General features: G+C 38.9%; 2 protein-coding genes across 2 annotated transcripts in view; one reads left to right on the top strand and one right to left on the bottom strand.

The window, feature by feature from the left end:
- The window catches only part of GCFC2 (GC-rich sequence DNA-binding factor 2), a 61,641-nt gene extending 50,034 nt beyond the window's left edge, over window positions 1-11,607 (top strand). Inside the window, exons 18-20 of the transcript XR_013164401.1 lie at window positions 9,015-9,055; window positions 10,093-10,140; window positions 11,218-11,607. The gene's annotated coding sequence lies outside the window, so the exon portion shown is untranslated. The remainder of the gene's footprint in view (window positions 1-9,014; window positions 9,056-10,092; window positions 10,141-11,217) is intronic.
- Window positions 79-14,616, bottom strand: MRPL19 (mitochondrial ribosomal protein L19). Its single transcript, XM_077134695.1, has 6 exons — window positions 14,483-14,616; window positions 14,213-14,330; window positions 11,145-11,263; window positions 10,800-10,934; window positions 5,720-5,901; window positions 79-5,601 (listed from the first exon to the last, which is right to left on the bottom strand). The coding sequence occupies exons 1-6, from the start codon at window positions 14,583-14,585 to the stop codon at window positions 5,380-5,382; spliced, it is 879 nt and encodes a 292-aa protein (XP_076990810.1). The 5' UTR covers window positions 14,586-14,616; the 3' UTR covers window positions 79-5,379.
- Window positions 14,617-21,406: the final 6,790 nt, after the last annotated feature.

Below are 21,406 nucleotides of genomic sequence, written 5' to 3'. Positions count from 1 at the left end.
GCAGCCAGACTACAGCCCAAAGACTATGTTCTCCCTAAAGCCATCATACAACAACAGCAATATTGCCCACTTATTTGCCCACTTATACTTGCTCACAGATTTTTTGTTGTTTATTAACTTTTTTTATTGTGAAATATATACAAAAAAGCAATAAATTTCAACATACATTTTAACAAGTAGTTATGGAACAGATTTCACTGTTTAGTATTGGTTACAGTTCCACAATTTCAGGTTTTTCCTTCTAGCGCCTCCAAGACACTGGAGAATGACAGAAATGTCAGTATATTGATTTAGCAATCATACTCATTTGTTAAATCCTATCTTCTCTGTTATATTCCTTCTCTTTAAATAACATATATACCTAAAAGCAATACATTTCAAAGTACATCACAACAAGTAGCTGCAGAACAGATTTCACAGTTTGGTATGAGTTACAATTCCACAATATTAGGTTTTTATTTCTAGCTGTTAACAGGTACTGGAAGCTATAAGAAATATCAGTTAAATGATTCAGCACTTATTTGTTAAACCCAGCTTTCTCTAAGTAACTCCGACATCACCTCTGATCTTTCTCACACTCTGTAGGGGGTATTTGGGCTATGCTCATTCTAACTCTTTTTTTTTTTTTTAACTTTTTTTATTGTATAGTATAACATACACATAACGCAAAGAAATAAAAAAGCAGTAGTTTTAAAGCACTCTTCAAAACATGGTTACAGGATAGATCCGAGAGTTTGTCATGGGCTACCATAAGATCCTTTCCTATTTTTCCTTCTAGTTGCTCTAGAGGGCTTAAATCACAATCGACTTTTTTTTCTTTTCTTTTTTTGTGAACAATAACATATACAAAAAGCTATAAATTGGGCGGTGGCTCAGCAGGCAGGGTTCTCGCCTGTCATGCCAGAGACCCGGGTTCGATTCCTGGTGCCTGCCCATGCCAAAAAATTTTTTAAAAAGCTATAAATTTCAAAGCACAGCACCACAATTAGTTGTAGAACATATTTCAGACTTTGACATGGGTTACAATTTCACAATTTTAGGTTTTTACTTCCAGCTGCTCTAAAATACTGGGGACGAAAAGAGAAATATCCATTTAATGATTCAGCATTCAAATTCATTTGTTAAGTCCTATATTCTTTGTATAATTCCACCATTACCTTTGATCTTTCCATACCTCTTTGGGGTTGTTTGGGCTATGGCACTTCTAAATTTTTTATATTGGAAGGGTCTGTCACTAATATGCGGTAGGGAGATGGAACTATCTGATGTTCTGGAGAGGCTGGGCTAGGTTTCAGGACTTATCTGGACCAGGGACCCATCTGAAGGTTATAGGTTTCTGGAAAGTTACTCCAGTGCCTGGAACCCTTGTGAAATCTTATATATTGCCCTAGGCATTCTTTAGGATTGGCTGGAATGGTCCTGGTTGGGGGTTGGCCAGATTATGATAGGTAGCAAGATATACTTGGACTTGCATGACAGCAACCTCCAGAGTAGCCTTGCGACTCTATATGAGCTGTCTCTGCCACTGATAATTAATTACACTTCTTTTCCCCCTTTTGGTCAGGATGGAATAGTTGATCCCACAGTGCCAGCTCTGGATTTATCCCTGGGAGTCATCTCCCACATCACCAGGGAGACTTTCACCCTGGATGTCATGTCCCACGTAGGGGGGAAGGCAATGATCTCACTTTCAGAGTTGGGTTTAGAGAGACTGAGGCCACATCTGAGTAACAACAGAGGTCCTCCAGAAGTAACTATTAGGCATACCTATAGGTAGTCTAAACTTCTCCACTACCTACATAAGCTTCACAAGAGTAAGCCTCATGATCGAGGGCATGGCCTATTGATTTGGGTATCCCTAAAGTTTGACACAGTATCAGGGGATTCCCTGAAGGTAAAGTTTAATAGTTCCATAGTCTTTCTCCCCTCCCTCAGGGAACTTTGCCAATACTTTTTAATTATCAGCTTAATATACTCTAGGATGTTTCCAGGCCCTTCAATAATCTATATAGGATTAAAGGACCTCTTTCTTATTCTGTGCTTCCTGTGTTTCAGTTGTTCAAATGAGCTCTACGGATAGGTTGAATTTGATTTGCACTACAGAAAATTTCAGTTCCAGATCAAATAAACCTTTCTTCCATTGGTCTCAAAGAGTAAGTGTCTAAAACATAGGCACTGTCTTCCTTACCCCTGTGTTCTGAATTACTTTAACCCCAACCTGTTTGGCTTCATTCTTATATCTAAATATCAGGTTATATATATAAAACAGCCTCTTAAAATCCAGAAATAATAATCACCCTTCCGGACTTAATGTGTCCGCTCTAATTTACAATCTGTGTCCCTGTTTTCTTATAAGCATTTTCTAAACGTGACCATACCATTGTTGTTTGTTTCTGGCTTATTTTGTTTTACCAAATACCCCACATGTTCATTCGCATCATTGCATGCCTCACAACACTGCTCCTTTTTGTAGCAGCCTTTGTTCTTATGATGTCTTTACATTTAAAGTCTATTTTGTCCAGGATTAGTGTAGCTACTCCTGCTTTCTTTTGGTTACAACTTGCATGGAAAAATCTTTTTGTATCTTTTTGTCTAAAATGAGTCTTGTAATCAGTATATATCTGGATTATGTTTCTTATCCATTCTGCCAATCTGTATCTTTTAATTGATAGGTTTAGTCTGTTAACATTCAAAGTTATTACTGAAAAGGTGTTTCTTGATTCCACCATCTTATCTTTGTCAGATCTATATATTCTTTTCCCTCTTTCTCTTTGCATTCTTTAACTTACCCTTAGTAATACTCATTCTGTGCCCTCCTCCACACCTCCCTCTCCTGTCTTTTTTTTTTTTCAGCCGGCAGAACTCCTTTTACTGTTTCTCGTAGTGTTGGTCTCTTGTTGACAATTTCTTTCAGGACTTCTGTCTGTGAAAACGTTAATTTCTCCCTCAATTTTAAAGGACAACTTGGCTGGGTACAGAATTCTTGGCTGTAAGTCTTTCTCTTTAAGGATCTTGAATATATCATACCACTTTCTTCTCACCTCCGGGGTGCTAGTTGAGTAGTCTGTACTGTCTCATTTGATTTCACTTGTATGTAGTAGATTGTTTTTCTCTTGCCACTTTTAGGATCTTCTGCTTCTCTTCAACATTTGACAGGCTTGTATGTGCCTTGGGGAAGGCCTATTTGGATTTATTCTGTTTGGAGTTCTTTGGGTTTCTTTGACTTGTATATGTCTGTCCCTTATGAGGGTTGGGAAGTTTTCCCCCATTATATCCTCAACTACTCTTCCTAGCCCTTTACTCCTCTCTTCTCCTTCTGGGAATATGATTCTTATATTTGTGCACTTTGTTTTGTCTATCATTTCCTTGAGTTCCCACTTAATTTTTTCCATCTTTTTTACTATTTGCTGTTTTGAGTCTTTGAAGTCAATTATCTTGTCCTCTTTCACTTATTCTTTCTCCTGTCTCTTCAAATCTGGTGCTGTGTGCCTCTAGTATGTTTTTTATTTGGTCAACAGTCTTTAATCTCTGTGATTTCCACTATTTTTCCATTTATTCTTTCAAATTCCTCTTTGTGCTCGTCTACTATCTTCTTAATCTCCTTTATGTCATTTGCTGTCTTGACTAGCTGTCCCAATGTCTGTGTCTCCTCTGGTGTTTTCATTTGGTCATTAGTCAGGGCTATATCTGTCTGCATTGTGATATGCTTAGTGATATGCTGTCTTCATCGCATGTAAATATCTTGACTGATTTATTATGGGAGTTGATTTCTTTCAGTACTCTAAAGCCTTGTGTTTATGGGATGATTGTACAGCAGGGAGCAGGGCACAGGGTGGAGCACTCAGTACAGTGATTTGTTTCAGGGCAGGTATGGGTGCAGGTTGGGGATGTTACGCTGATGCTTATGGACGTGGGTGCCCAGCAGCCAGGGAGGATGTAGCTGTGCAGGTACACCTGTCTGGGAGAGCACAATCCTGGCGTGTGCTGGTCTAAGGCACAGGGCCCTTTGTGCACATGCATATAGCTGTGGCAGCAGGTCAGCTTCATGGATTGGGGGCAGATGTGATCCAGCTGCACAGGTCAGCACTTTCTCAGAGCTGGGAAGTGAGGCTGAGGGTCGTGCGCATGCGTGGTTCTATGACTGCTGTAAAGTGTGGTTCCCAGAGCTGAATGACATTGATTGGGGGTCTGTGCGCATGCGTGGGCCTGGGAGGGCTGTAAATGCATGCATTGAGCTCAGGGTGGTGTGAGGCTGTGCAACACTATGGGCAGGGACTGGGAGTAGCCTAGGTATGGAGGTTAGTGCCTGCAACCTTAAAGCGCTAGCAACAGACTGCAGGGAACAGGGAGGGGGAGGTAGTACTCAGGAGGGGTGCAGGAGAGGTGGGTTGGGCTGCACTCGGGGTGGGGTGTGGAGCAGGTACATGCACTGGGAGCTTGGTGGGGTGGGGGTGCCTGGAGTGCGGGGAATGGGAGCGTGACAGGGTTCAGGTGCATGAGGTATGGGGTGAGTTGCCAGTCATGGGGCTACACTGGTGAGGGTAGTACACCCAAGGAATACAGCCTGGCTTACTTCCTAGTCCCATGTTCCAGTCTGTGCACTCCTGCAGACTCCGCAGCTCTGCGCCTCCGTGCCAGGCTCCAGCTTTCTACCTCTCAGTTCTTTGGCCTCTGTAACCAGGGCTGCCACACATGGTGCAGAAGGCTCTCCCAGGTCAGTCACACTCCTGAATTGCCATCTCAGTACCCCTTCCTGTCCCTTCTCTAATTTTTCCATGGAGAATCTCGAGCTTCTCTAGCCTGTTAACAGGTTTTTCAGAACTAAGTTCACTGTTTAAGAATGTATACACTTACAATAAAAGTAAAAGAAATGCAAGGGAATGATTAACACAAAGTCAGGATATTGCCTACATCCAGGGAGCGGGGAAGGAGGCAACAAGGACACACAGAAGGCTTCTTAGATCCTAGTAAATGTTCTCTTTCTTAACCTAAGGGTGAATGCATGAACATTCATTTGATTATTCTTTAAATCATATACTATTCTATTTTTACGATTTACTTCACAATTAAAAAAAAATTATCCTGCCCACTGCCCTTGCTCAGACTGCATGCTCACTGAAGAGCATTCTGGTGATGGTTTTGCTTCTGTTGTAGTTTTGCTTTCAGTAGGAAAACAGACATCCAGAAAATTTGGTGATATATTTCTCTTTTTAAAGAAATAAATTGGAATACTAATTTTATTTTTTAAAAAAATGCTACTGAAATAATGAATGCTTCATTTAATAACTATGTCCTTCATAAGGGAAATTAAGTTAGATTCAATACCAATACTCTGAGAATCAGAATATCCTCTGCAAGTCATCAAATTCATTCTCAGGATCAGGACTTTTGTGATGCTTTAATTTCATCCCATATTGCTGCTTCAATTTTTGAAGTATCATATTCCCTCATCATATCAAATTCAAGCCACGGCTGACTCCACTTCTGAGCCTCTTTCATTTGTTCTTCAGTTAAAGAAAGATCAAATCTGATTCCTTTAATATTAAATTTTGGACGTTCCCAGCGTTTGGACCAGGGCTTAGGCTTCATTTTTACTTTCAGCTAAAGAAGATACAAGAAAAGTTACAATTAGGCTGTTTGACAAAAAAATTTTTTCTAAAGTTGCATTAAAGATTCATTCTAATATTTAAACTTCCAGTTTCAAATGTACAGCCTGTACCTTATTAACTGGAACTTCTTGGTTCGGCTCTTGTGCTACTGGTTTCATATTCATATCAAAAAAGCTATATTCAGGAAGGGCATCTCGTAAGTATAACAAGCTCTCATCCAGCCGTTTTTCTAATTTGACCACTTGTATCTCCTGAATTCGAGGATTATAAAGTTGAAAGCAAATCTCAACACCTTAAAAAAAGAAGAAAATATATTCTTACAATCTAAGTCCAGACATCTGCATATGCCATTCTCCAGTTAAGATTATTCCATAAAGGAATTCGCACAGGGTTTTTCACAAAGGAAATGTCAATTTAAATTTATAAGTTTTTTAGACGAAGAGTATTGAAAGAATTAAAAATAAACTAAAATCCATTTCAATAAAAAGTGAGAAACCCTGAATGAGAATGGTAGTCAAAAGAAGAAAATGCTTATAAATATGCTGAATCACATACTGCTTTAATTATGATAGTATTAAGTTTGAGAAATGAGTAAATTCTTCACTCTGTCATATTCTCTATTTCCTAATTCTGAATTAAAATCAATCTTCCATGTTAAGAACATCAGTATTAATGATGCAAAAAGAATTAAGGAAATGTTTAAGTTCTAGCTTTAGTTTAGAAGCACCTTTTAAGAAAATGGCCTAGGTTTTTTTAACACACTTGAACCCTCCGTCTGAGGCAAGCTAGGAACAGCTTCGGGTATACCAAGATGCCAAAATAAACAGCCCAAGTGTCCATTAACTGATGAGTGGAAAAATAAATTGGAAAAAATAATTGTGGTATATATATACAATGGAATATTAATGCAACTGTAAGAAGGAATGACGTCCTCTGATACATGCAACATGGATGAATCTTGAGGACATTATGTTGAGCAAAATACAGGACAAAAACTGTATGGTCTCACTAACATGAACTAATTGTAATGAACACTGGGAGCTGAAACCTCGAGTATAAGTTACCAGGAGACAGAGAGAGAGTAGAGAATGGGCAGATGATGCTTAAGGTATACAGAATTTTTAACAAGGCTGACTGCAAATGTTTGGAAATGGATAGAAGTGGTGGTAGCACAATACTGTAAGTGTAATTAAGAGTGCTGAGTGTGAGTATTGTTGAAAGGGGAAGTCTAGGGTTGTGTGTGTCACTAGGAAGAAAGCTAGAGGATAAAACATGGGACTGTATAACAGTGAAACCTGTCCAACATAGTTGGACAATAACTGTGGTTAACTGTACAAATATAAGAAAGTTCTTACATGAACTGGAACAAATGTACATCACTATTACAAGGTATTAATAATAGGGTGCAATGTGGGAAAAAATACAATTAATGCAAACTAAAAACTATGGTTAACAGTAACACTGTAATATTCTTTCATCAATTGTAACAAAGGTACTATGCCAAAGCTAAGCATCAATATTAGGGTGGTACAAAAGGTATGGGATTTTTTTTTTTTATGGAACAATGAAAATATTCTCAAATTGACTGTAATAGTGAATGCAAAACTCTGATTATACTATGAACCACTGATTGTACATGAGAACCACTGACTGTACACTTTGGATGAACTGTATGGTGTGAGAATAAAACTGTAAAAAAAAAAGATTCAAGGAAAAGTAAAACATCCTGAAGACAGGCAAAGAAGCTCCAACCATAGATAATATGAGTCTCCTTGAAGAAGACAACCAGAGCAAGGGAACAGGTCAGATACTAAAAACCATAATTCCAGAAAACATTCCTAAAATAAAGATATGAAACTATATATTGAGGGTAGGCAACAGTGGCTCAGTGGCAGAATTCTTGTCTGCCATGCCAGAGACCTAGGTTTGATTCCCAGAGCCTGCCCATGCCCCCCCCCAAAAAAGAAAAAAAACTACATATTCAAACAGCACAGTATATATATTAGTTTATAGGTCTCTCCAAGACATAATATACTAAAATTACTAGGATCTAAAGGAAAAGAAAAAAAACCCTTTGGTACTGTGGTGGTTAGATTCAATTGTCAACTTGGCCAGGTGAAGGCACCTAGTTTTGTTGCTGCAGACATGGGCCAATGGTATGTGAACCTCATCTGTTGCTGATTACATCTGCAGTCAACTAGGAGGCATATCTGCTGCAATGAATGACGTTTGACTTAACTGGCTGGTGCTTAAATGAGAGAGCACAACTTAGCACAGCCCAAGCAGCTCAGCATACCTCATCTCAGCACTCGCAGCTCAGCCCAGGCCTTTGAGATGCAGAAAGGAATCACCCCAGGGAAAGTTGTTGGAACCCAGAGGCCTGGAGAGAAGGCCAGCAGAGTACCCTGAGCCTTCCCACGTAAGGAAGAACCTCAGATGAGTTAGCTGCCTTTCCTTTGAAGAACTAACAAAATAAATCCCCTTTCATTAAAAGCCAATCCATCTCTGGTGTGTTGCATTCCAGCAGCCAGCAAACTGCAACAGGTACCTAGGCAAAAACAGTAGCTGACATATAGGAAACTATTAGGCAAATATTAGATTTTCAATAGCAACGGTTATGCCTAAAGAAAACAGAGAAACATATTCAAGATAAGGAAAGAAAGTTAATCAAAGATTTCATTACTGGCAAAATTGATTTTCAGGTGCAAAGGGTTTTCATAAACCTACAAACATACAAGCCCATTGAATTAAAAAGGAAAAATGAAAAAGGAATTTTTTTTCTTGTAATATTAAATTCTTCCTCCAACTAATAAAAGACTGAAAATGATTTTAAAGAACAAGAAATGACAGATATGTTTTGAAGGAATACATGAAACATTAAAATAGGATCAGTCCATCTGAAGAAAATGTCAAGCAAATCGGTGATCACTGTTCCCTGTTTTAATTAATAAACATTAAGTACTAAATTAATCCTCATAGAAGTAGGAAGGAAGTGGCTATTTAGGGAAATAGTGGTCTTTTGTATCCATTCTTCACCTAAGGCTGTTTTCTAGTAAAAATAGTTTTGGTCAAGATAAACATTTGACCTTTTATTGTGTTAATTTAATTTTCTGAACAAATACATTGTTCATAGTTTTGTTTCATTTATTATTATGCACTTGATTTTTTATAAGAATTTACAACTCTATTTTTGAATAAAGTAATTCTGCAGCCTGGCATAAAAAAATATGCTGCATTAATAGTTTAATATATATCACCTGTATCTATAAAAACTTAAGGGCAAAAGTGTTTTCTGGAATAATCCCAAAAGAATTACATATACCATTTTATGTGATCAACATTAATGTTCAATGTTTGGTACCAGGAAGCAAGACAAACCTTTACTGTATACCTATTATGTTCTAGGCACTGATCTAGGAGCTTGGGCTACACCAAAACCAAAACAGGTAAGATCCATTTCCTCTCATAAAGCTTACATTCCAATGCAAGCAAATCAACAATTTCATAGAATGAAGAGAATACAGGGTATTGAACTTGTGACTAGAAATGGGGCAACTTTAAATAGTACAGTAACTAGATGACATTTGAACTAAAGGACCAAGAATGCCCCAAGCAGAAAAAGCAGCAAATGCAAAAAAACTTGCCACATTGGGAAAACCAGGAAAATGCCAATATGGATAGACCCAGTAATTCAGTAGACCAGGAATGAAAGTCAAGAAATACTGCAGAAAACACAGGCAGGTAATGCTGCTGGCATGGATGAGAGAGAATAAAGATGGAGAAAGACAGAATTGGGCTATATTTTGGAGGCTAAGCCAAGAAAACTTACTGATTAGAAGTGTATGAAAGAGAAAATTAAAATTAGCTCCTAGATTTTGGTTTAAGTAAATGGGTAGGCAGTGGTACCATTTATAGAAATGGAAAACCACTGTGAGAGGAACACAGTATGAGGAGTAATAAAGAGTTCTGTTTTGAACTTGCTTATGCTCAAAAGACATCCAAGTGGAGATGTCAAATAGGTAATTTTATGTATAAATCTAGGACTTGGGAAGAGTCAGTTCTGGAGATATAAAGGTAGGAATTATCATATGGATGGTAAATTTAAAGCCACTGGAACCACTGAAAAAGGAAATATCGGTGGGGAAGGACAAAGTAGATTACAAATGTCAAAACCTGTTGTAGAGAAGGGCAAGAGGGAGTTAATGCTTTTTGTGTGGTCTGTGCCCAAAATTTCATGTGTACAATATCACAGTCATTTTTCAATTAACAACAACCTGATCAAGTAGAAACAATTATCATCTACAATTTTTTTTTTTACTGTTAAACCCATTTCATTATCAGCTCGGCTATAACAGAGCCTCCAAAAATTTCATACAAGAATGTTTGTATGTTAAGAATTACAATATCATCTACATTTTAAAGAAGAAACTCAGTCTGTCAGACTCACCTATACTCATTTCTTTCTATTACAACCTGATTACAGGCACAGATTTCTGTACTTAATCCAGTCCTGCTGACAGGTCATTACATGGTAAGTAAGACAGCAACTGCTTTCGATCTCTTCTAATACAATTAACACTTCACTGTTGTGGACCATGAAGCGTATGACTTTAAGTATGAAAATTTTACTGATCCTGCCCTTTTTATTCATAATCTTTCTAGAATTCTACCACTTATTTCTCTGCCTTACTAGGTCCAATATGCAAACGTAATTTTATCTTTTTTAATGCTTCTATGTCATAGAAAACAGTGCTGACTGTGGTGGCTGCTTTGTGTCATAATATAAAACAGAATGGGGGCATTCATTCTGGAAGCAAATTGCTCAAGAGGACATCATTATATTATCTTAATGTCCTCATAGGCTATTTGTCCCTAAACTGAAAATCCCACCCGGCTTTATAGTCACTTGTCTCCTCCCTTGAGTTGCCATGGTTGGAACAAGTTCACTTCTAATAGCTGTTATCCCCATAACAAAGGAAGCCAAAAGAAAGTAGACAAGCAAACGTATTCAATCAGTAATCTCAACTCTCATACCATTCTGAGACCACAAACTCACTAAGAGCACTGCTGTGTCTTTCCACAGAGCCCCCTTTCACTTTCAAATTCCAGATGTCTTATCCCAGAACGCAGAAACAAAAAGAATCCTAAGATAACACTTTCTAGAAAATCAGATAGTGAAATGAAACCCACCTTGTCCTTCAATAGTATTCCTAAGGATGAAAGTAGCTCCAAGTCCTTTTCCTGATCTCTGGATACAAATCCCCAGAAACTGACTAGTTTTTCCACTGGCAAACAGGTCAGCCGTAGTAACACGAAGTATGCTTCCTACACAGTAAAGAGAAGTGAACTTTTATATGAGATGCAAAAACAAACAACATTTCTAGGTAACTTCATTACTTCCTAAATATTTCAATATAATATTAGGAATAAGTACCTCATATAAGCAAAATCCAAATATGCGAAAAACAACTTTCTCTATGCCAAGAAAACTAACCCTCCAACCACTAATAATAAAAGTATCCAGCTCTTACTGACCAACATAGAACTCTGGGATGTGGAGTACTTTTCTCCTTTCTAACATATCTTTTCTTTCCAATTGAAATTTCAGAGGATTTGTTCTTCCCCTTGGAGGAATGAATTCAGGACTCAAGAACCTGTGGGAGGAAAAATTTTAAACAAACTTAGACCACTAGAAGAAAACATGTTGCTTTAAAAGAAATGAAAGAATATGCTGTTTAACTTTTTTACTCTTCCATCTCTAAATAAGAAAAGTTGATCTTATTTCTAAACTTGTTATCAGTGCTCATGAAACTAGATAAAAATTCTTGAATACTTGCCCAGCATTTTTAAAAGCTTTATTAAACATCAGCAGCGTTAATCAAACCCTTATAACAACCAGGTGGGTTATCTTTTTTATAGATGATGAAACGAAGCTTGGAGAAGGTAAATATCTTTACTGATTGTTATGTTAACTATCAATCTGTCAAATCAGAATTTAAATGTAGGCATATCCATTTGACTCCGCAGCCTGAGACCATAACCACAGGCCTCATGATGAGCTGCCCATGTTATAATAATTTTGGAAAAGATATATACATTTAAATCATTAATTATAAACTGACTAAAAATGTCTTCCTATTTGCTTCTTTTGTTTTTAAACTCATGATAAAATATTTGCACTATAGAAAAAAGTATAAATGACATTACAATTCACACTCATGTCCCTACTGTCCACCTCAAGAAACAAATTATCAACATAATTGAAGCCCCTGTGCGTCCTTTATTCCCCATAGTTAATCACCATCCTGAATGTGGTGATGATTAAGTTCCCAAAATTTCTTTCTGTTATTTCAGCTTTAAACTTTGAAAATTGTCAAACCTACTGTGCTGGTTTGAAAGGATATATGTCCCCTAGAAAAGCCATGTTTTAATCTAAATCCCATTTCGTAAAGGCAGAATAATCCCCATTCAATACTGTATGTAATTAGATCATCTCCCTGGAGATGTAACCCAATCAAGAGTGGTTGTTAAACTGGATTAGGGAAGGTGTGTCTCCACCCATTTGGGTGGGTCTTGAATAGTTTACTGGAGTCCTATAAAACAGGAAGCATTTTGGAGAATGAGCAGAATGACAAAGTCACGAGAAGCACAGAGCCCACCAGCCAGCGACCTTTGGAGATAAAGAAGGAAAATGCCTCCTTCATGAAACAGGAAACCAGGAGAAAAAGCTAGCAGATGACACCATGTTCACCATGTACCCTTCCAGATGAGAGAGAAACCCTGAACTTCATCGGCCTTCCTGAACCAAGGTATCTTTCCCTGGATGCCTCAGATTGGACATTTCTATAGACTTGCTTTAACTGGGACATTTTCTCTGCCTTAGAACTGTAAACTAGCAACTTATTAAATTCCCATTTTTAAAAGCCATTCTGTTTCTGGTATATTGCATTCCAGCAGCTAGCAAACTAGAACACCTACCAAAAATTTGTAGTAATACCCTGTTACATTTCGCTATATATATATATTTTTTTTTCCTGAACCATTTGAAAAATGTCAAATAGCCAAGCATTTCATCCCTCAATACTTTAGAAAGTGTCTGCTAAGAATAAGGACTATCTCATTTCCTACATGATCACAGTATGTTTATGACACCAAAGAAAATCAGCTTAATTCAATAGTATAATCTAATATAAAAGTCATATTCAAATGTATCTAATTGTTCTGGAAACAATCTTTTATAGTTGTTCATTGCCAATCTTAAGATACAATCAAGCTTCACATATTCTGATTGTTAGTCTCTTTAGTCTCCTAAACTAGTACTATCCCCAATCTTTGTATTGGGGATCATCTTTTGAAGCGTCAAGGCCTATTGTCTTACAGACTATCCCTGGCTTCTGGATTTGTTTAAATGTTTCCACATGATTAGACTAAGGTTAAACATTTGGGTAGGAATATTAAAGAGGGGATATGAATTTTTTATTCTGACACATCAGGAGGCACATGTCAGCTTGTTCCACTATTGGTAAAGCTAGTTTTGACTGCTTAAGGTGGGGAAATTCCACAACCATCACCCCATTTTTTTAATATTTTACTTATACATGCATGTCCAAGCAGTATATACTACTGTATAGAGTGGTTTTAAATTTCATAAAAATTTTATATCATACTATATAAATCCTTCTGCAAATTGTTTTTTTCACACATTATGTTTGCAAAAGTCATCCATATTTAAAAGTTAATGCTATTCCATTCATTTTTGCTGCTGTATAATATCTCATTGCATAAGTACATTTGTCTATTCACCTACTGAGAAATATTTAGGCTGCCTTAAAATTTTTGTTTGTTACAAACAATACTGTTATGCTCATTCTTGTACATGCCTCCTTGTACAAATGTGTGAGTTTCTTTGGGTTACACAACTTTTGAGTAAAAGGCATACACAATCTCAAAAAAGACATCATCCGGAGCCCTTCATAAAGCCTAAACTCACACCAAGTTTTATCCCCTATAACTGGTTCTTTTTTTGTTGTTTTTAAACTGGTTCTTTAAAAGATTGTTACACCGCAATAAAGAAACACTTTCCCACTTCATCTAAATTTACATTTAGCTCCAAGATTACCCCCAATTATTTAAATGAACCGGGATTTTATGCACAACTGCTTTGAAGCGCTAACTTCAGACACAGGTTGGTGGAGATTTCTAACATGCTACCACATGAGCACATGTGCCAGGAATTCCCACCTAAAATACAATGCATTCTGGCCAATCCATTACCACTCCGGGTTAAGGGTTTTCTGCGAGAACAAATCGATCTGGAACCTAAACAGGTATAAACAGAATTTTCACAGGAAAATTATGGCACATCGGAAAGCGCTTCAAATCTGAGTCCCTCCCTACTGATAGGTCTGATTAATAAGACTGAAAGTTCAATGCCGGCAGCGGGAGAAGAAAGGAGACAAGCCTGGAGTGAGCTTACCACACGCGGGTTCCTGAATCCTACACACATACCCTCTTTGGAGCTGAGATCCTAAAACAAATACTTGTTTACGCGCGCACTGCGCAATGATTTTGAAGCGGGACTCGTCTGCACACCCAGGCCTCACCTCCTCTCCTGGCCCGGAGGGCGGCGCTTGTCCACAATGACAGGTTTCGGCGGCGGCTGGAACGCGTCAGGCCCCGAAGGCCCGGTGCTCTGCGGTCGCCATGACCCCTCGCAGGCCCCTGTGGGAACGGATGGTGGCGATCAGGATTGCTCAAGACCGCACTAGGCCCAAATTCAGCCCGCTGTCCGCCGGGATCACCCCCGATCTCTTCCCCTCTGGACCCCCTCGAGCCCCTCCCGCGCCCCGGCCCGCAAGCTCTCTTCCTCTTACGGCAGGTGGCAGAGACCCAGGCAGGGAGCAGCGCCCTGGAGACTTGGAGGCTACGAGACAAGCCTATCGCAGGGCCACAGCCCCCGACCATGCAGGCCGCCATGTCCACTCGCGCGGGTTGGGACTACAACTCCCAGTAATCAGTACGACGAGGTCGCAATCACCCGTGCTGGATGGCGGCTGCTATGGGACAAAATAGCCAATCTTTTTCACCTCGCCGATGATCCCTTATACCTATTTCTTCAGTTCCGCGTAGTCTGCTGCAAAGCTCTCTACTCTCCAGCCCAGACTTCACTTTCTCAGGCAAGCATTCCCTACCTCAAAACCCATTATAGGTTTTCATTCCTATTACAGACCTTTGCTTAGCAGCACTGTCATTTGCAATTTTTTCTTTACTTTTGTAATTAATGAATTAGTGTTTTTCTCCACCATTATACCATAAGCTGCAAGAGAGTAGGAACGAGGTGTCCTTGTTCTCATCTTGATATCCCAGCACGTAGCTCGGTACCTAGCGCTCAAAAACTCATTGTTGCATGCCAGAAAAGGAGGGGGAAAGCATCAGGCGGAACAGCTGACTGAGTCCCTGGGGCAGCAGAGAGCGGTGCCCCCTGGTGAACTGAAATCGGGGACTTGACTGCTGTGGGTAGGAGTGACTGCGAGAAACTGTCAGTTCATATAAGAAAGCTGGAATTTTATCCAGTCGTGGGCCATTGGAAAGCTTTAACTCTCAGAGCAAGGGGATTAACTACTTACTGGTTATTCCAGCTGGATTAACACACCACAATCTTAGCATGGCCCTACTGAACATATGCTCGCCTCCAAACCTCTCCCCCAGTGTTAACTATCTCAAAAAATGTCTTCAATATCCATTCTGTTGCTTAAGTCAAAAATCTCAGGACTGTCCTTGACTCTTCATATCACTCCCTGGATGAAGTTCCTAAAACTACAACTGGCACCACCAACTTGCCCCCGAATCCTTACACTTTCTTATACTCCTGTAAGGTCACCATCCTTTCTCCTCAAGACCAGGGAAAATCACCGCAACTGCCTTCCTATGGCTCTACCCCCCCACCCCACCCCCCTTCCCTCCAGTCCTTCTCCGCAAAACAACCAAAGGATGGCTGGAAAATGGATACCTAGTGCTTGCCTTGCTCCAGTTTAAAGTCGTTCATAATTTTCTGTTGATCCTGGTATGAAACCAAATCCTCAACAGGGTGACTCTCTGCTGCCTCCCTATCTTGCTTGCCATCCTGAAAATAAATGAGCTATTACCTCAGTTTAGGAAAGGGGCTGTGTTTTGAGGAGCTTCTATTTTAACTGCAGTTTCCTTGATTAGAACCAGAGCTCCTATAATAACAAGGAATCAAACAACTAAGATTTCAGATTAGCAAAATATTCAGTTCTTTTCCCACCCATCCAAAAAGTAGCCTTTAAACCATTAAGGCACAGCCAATTCAATCTTTAAAAAAAAAAAACAAAGTTGGAGTCTCAATCTTCCTGACTTCAAAACATACAAAACCACAGGAATGGAAAAAAATGTGATACAACATAAAGATACACATACAGACCAACGGAATAGACTTGACAGTCCAAAAATGAACCCACACGTCTCTGGCCAACTGATTTTGACAAGAGTGATAATGCCTTAAATGGGGGGGGGGGGGGGGGAATTCATGCCTTAATCTCTTCAACTTGGAAAACTGTTGTTCACATGCAAAAAAATAAGTTTAGATCCCTACTTCATACGATATATAAGTAACTTAATCAAAATGGATCAAGAACCGACACATAAGAGATAAAACCATAAGAGTCTTAAAAGAAAATATAGGAGGAAACCTTCACAACATTGGACTTAGCAGTGATTTCTTAGATAGGACAGAAAAGCACTAGCAACAAAATAAAAAAAATAGATAAAATGGGCATCATCAAAATTAAAAAACTTTTGTAACTCGAAGAATATTATGAAGAAAATGAAAAGACAACTTTTCATTGATTTGGAGAAAAGAGTTATGAGGTAAGTAAAGTGTGTAGATCTTCCTCATTCATTCACTCATTCATTCCCCTCTAAGAAGTTTTTTTATTCTTCCCCTACTATATGCTAGGCACCGGGCCAAGTTCTGGAATTTAAGAAATGAATAGTCTGAATGTCCTCATAATACGAGGTCACAGTGCAGGGGAGAGACTGTCCAGCAATCACAATATAACCTGCTAAATAAATAGAACAGGAGAAGGAGGCACTGAGTTCTGTAGAAATGTGGGGAGGGGGCAGTGAGGGCTGGGACTATGACACTGGATCTAAATTTGAAAGTATTGATAGGATGCAAGTTCTGCAGGGTTATAACTATCTAGTTTCACAAGTTCTGCAGGGTTATGACTATCTAGTTTGGAAGCAGGCCTTCTCCACTGGTGCATAGAAGGGCAAATGTGGGAAAAAGTTACCACCTTATCTTCTCTACAAGTCTCCCAATCTTACTTCTGTATTGTTTCTCCTAATGTCTCTCCATCATAAACGTAAATATAAGTGGTATTCAAAATATTTAATTATCTTTATGATAACCAGCCAGAATGCATGCCAGCCAATTCTTGTACATACCTGCTTCTGTCAGCCTAATATCACTCTATAACAAAAGCTATATAAACATATTACATTAAAAATGAAATATGAAGTTCATATTCCACTTTTTAAAATATATAAGTATTATCCTTGGTGGATTGCCATCCTTTATTTGAATTACTTTCTGTTATTGAACATTTAAGTTATTTCCACTTTTCCAGCCTGTCTTAGTTTGCTGGGACTGCTGTAGCAACATACCACAGACTAATGGGCTTAGATAAGAGAAATGTATTGTCTCCCTGTTCTGGAGGCACGAAGTCTGAAATTAAGGTATTGTCTGGACAATGCTTCCTTTTAAAGAGAAGAATCCATTCCATGCCTGTCTCCTGACTTCTGGTTGCTGTATCCAATCCATAGGGTTCCTCTGATGATAGTTGCATAACTCAATTTCTGCCACTATCACGTCTGTCTCTCTTCCTGATTGTGTCCCAATTTCCTCTCCTTACCTAATCTAGTTTGGCCATATCATAATAGCATCTTCAAATCTCCTATTTCCAAATGGGATCACATTCACCAGAGGATACATTTTGGGGAACACAATTCAGTCCGTGACAGTCCTTGAGACAGTGTGATTCAGACACTAAAAGCACCCTTCCTATATTAGAGTATCCTGAGACAAGGAGCTGCAAACAACAGAAACCAATTCTGTTAACTCAAGCAGAAAAATAATTTATTGAAAAGATACCAGATGGTTTACAGACGTGTGGTCAAGGACTCAGGCTTGGAGAATGAGCAGGAACGAGGGCTGTATTCAGCTAGCAGTGCAGGCCAAGCCATAGCACAGAGAAGAAAACGACACAGGTCTCTGGCACCAGCCCCCAGCCCTGCTATGCTCAGGGCACGGTTGTCACCTTACCCACATGGAGGACTCATGGTGTCCCCACCCCCATGGCCCCTGGCAGTGGGAGCATCCAAATGGCATAGGTCACCGACTTCCTGTAGCAGCCAGGGAGTGGGAGAAAGAAGATGAGCTATTATCGTTCTACCCTCTTTCTTATGCCTGGCTAATAGCCTTCAGGATCAACTCAAGCAGTAGTTGCCCTTGAAAGCATTCCCAGCCTGACCTTCCCCTTCCACCCAGGCCAGAAGGGCCCCCTCTGACCCTTTATACCTTGCGCCTCGGTGGTTAAACTTACATTTACTTCTCTTCCTTCCCAATTGACTGTTACGTGAGAGAGAGACCAGATGGTTTAAGGAATGAATGATTTAATCAAAAAAGGAATCCGGTCTTGAAAAGACTAAACCAGGTGGTTCATTTCTCGGGAGACTGGTACCAAGTAAGTACCTTCATGAGGTGTGAATGAGGAATTAGAAAATGTACATTAATAAAAAATTGGGAAAAAAAACAATATTCACCTTAATAGGGCTGGCTGAAGAAACTATGGCTATTCCATAATATAGAAAACTATGAAAGAATTAACAATTAGATCTATATCTCATTTTTACCCTAACCAGGATGATACAGATTATAAAATCAAAAATAGCATATATCCTTGATTATATTTATAAATGTGAATGATAAGGCCAAAGCCACTCTCCCCTGGGAAGAGTTAATATCCTAGGCAAGATCTGCACTAGAATATCCTCTGTATCTTGGCATGAAAATGCATTTAAATCATTTTTTCAATAGGAAGGCACTCCCTTTGTGGGTGGTGCCAGAACCCACCCACAAGGCAAGGGGTGAGCAATGACTTTAATTGATTTGGGTTCGGGCGGAGTTTTTAACCCTTAAAACATTTGCTAATTACCAAGTTCCATTCCCCATATCACCATATCCTTGCCTCAGTTCCTATGACTTGAGTGGGGAAATATTAACCACAGTGGTCAACAGATAAATTGCTTGAGATTGGCTATTGTGTTGTACTATGCTTACTAGAAATTCAGAGACCCAAAATTTGTTTTTAAAAACTACTTAGCTGCATTCTTACTGGGCACAATTTGCTTTCCTATGGGCAGGAATTGTTTGTATTACTCTCGATTTGCTACAATTTACACGTTGTCAAATAGCCCAAAGACGACTGAAAGCACAGATAACCCAGATGGCTGAGCCCATTTCAAAGTCATCCAAGTTTCCCCACACTGGAAAAGTGTTCTTGGCCCTGCGGTGCACTGGGTTGTGTGAGGAGAGATCTCACTCTACCCTTAGCTGGAAGCTTCCTTTCTGGCAGCTGCTACTTATCATATATGATTTTCTTGGAATCGTAAATGGCATAAATAAGGAGGAGAGAATGTGAGCTGACTGGTTACCAACTATAGTAAGTTCTTGAAAACAGCTGAGTTTCTTAATTTCTTAGTTTATTGGTAGGTTTTCCAGTAAAATGTCCCAAACCATAACAGCAACCTTATTCCATCTTTCCCTTAAAAAAAAATTAACATTGATTCTTTAGCACAAAAGGAATTGATTACTCTTACTCTTTTTTTTTCTGTTTCAAAAAATGTATTCATCAAACATCTACTCTGTTTCAAGAACTGTAAGGGACCCAGTAATGAACTAAGTGAAGTCTCTACTCTCATTGAGCTTATACTCTTGGGGAGGCCAGAGAAGGCAGGTACAATACAATGTCACACAGCAGTGAAGTACTTCAGAGCACAGAGAATAAAGCGGGCCATGCAGAAAGCTGAATGAAGTGAGGGAACAGGCCATGTGAATAATTGGGGGACGACTTCCCATTTTAAAAATACTCACATAGATAGAGATGTTACCTACCTATAGACATATGTAGAATTATTTTGTCAGCTTTTTCAAAAGCGTACATTATGCCCTGTATTTGTCAGGATTATCCAGAAAAACAGAGAAACAGATATATATATATATCAATTATATTTATCTATCTCAATCATATATATATATATATATATGTCCGTGTGTATATATGTGTGTGTATGAATACTAAGAGATTTATTATAGGAATCGACTCATGTAACCATGGGGATTGGCAAGTCCAAATTCCATAGAGCAGGCGACAAGTTGAAAGCTCAGTGAACATGAAGTTGGAACCCCAGGAGAAGCTGCAGGTTAGACTCTCCAATGAAGATGATGTTGAATTCCCCAGGAGAAGCTGTCTGGCTAAAGTAGAGATAGATATTCTTATTTCTGAATGCTGAAACCCTCAATTCTCACTTTTAAAACCTCCAACTGATTGGATGAAGAGGCTCCGTCAATGCTGAGGATAGTTTCCTTTGTTGATTGTAGATACAATCAGGCATAGATGCAATCAAATGAACTAATGATAAATCTGTCTACAGAATACCCTCACAGCAACAATCAGCCCGGTGTTTGCCCGACCAAACGACTGGACACCATAACCTAGTCAAGTTGACACATAAAATTAACCATCACAAACCCTATTAGATTTATTATTCTAGAACTTACACTTTTTGATATCTTAAAAATTTCAGAATACAATGGAAAAATTGCCAAATGGTCCAAAGTGTTACGAATGGGACTGCCATTCGTCTCAGGCTGAGGTAACTGAGAAGGTTCCCAGAGGACATGGCTTTTAAATGAAAAAATTACCTTCTTCTGAAAGCACTTATAAGTGGGGACTGATAACATAATAACAAGAGTGGAGACAGAAAAAACTGAGAAAAGGCTGATCTAAGGACTTAAGTGCACATTGATGAGGCCAAGTGGTGCAGGGAAAATAAATCATAAGAGCACCCATTATCCCAACAAATTCATGCAGGTTCAACTGGTACATTTAACAAATTTTTCCTGTGCCCTTTCTATGCAAGACACTGTCCTTTGTGCTTAGAATACAAGTCCTTAGGGAGGCCAGAGCTAGCTATAGACAGGAATAAGTAAAGAGTAAGCTATGTTTCTTTCTATTGATTTCCTGCTAACTCCCCCCTCATCACACACTATTTTTCAAAATCTAATTCAATTGGCTCTTCCCCAAAACATTTCTCAATCATTTGTGCTAAATTAGCCTCCACTGTATTTTCTCAAAAGACATATATATTTGTATTCAGACATGGTGTCTCCCCAAAATTTGTTTCCACCCAGAACTTGTGAATGTGACTTTATTTGGAAAGAGGGTCTTTGCAGATATAATCAAGTTAAAGTGCGGTCGTACTGGATTAGGGTGGATGCTAAATCCAACGCGGTTGGTGTCCTTAGAAAAGAAAAGTTTGGACATATCGACAAAGAGAGGAAAATGCTGTATTATGGCTGTTTTCATTTGTTACAGCTGCTGGAATGCAATATGCAAGAAATGGGATGGCTTTTAAAAAGGAAATTTATTAAGTTGCAAGTTTTCAGTTTTAAGCCTTTATGTCCAAATTAAGGCATCCAGAGAAAGATACCTTGA

The sequence above is a fragment of the Tamandua tetradactyla genome, chromosome 17 (genome assembly GCF_023851605.1).
Source record: "Tamandua tetradactyla isolate mTamTet1 chromosome 17, mTamTet1.pri, whole genome shotgun sequence".
NCBI classification, from domain to species: domain Eukaryota; kingdom Metazoa; phylum Chordata; class Mammalia; order Pilosa; family Myrmecophagidae; genus Tamandua; species Tamandua tetradactyla.
Note: the sequence above shows the minus strand (reverse complement) of the source record. Positions and strands in the feature narration are given on the sequence as shown.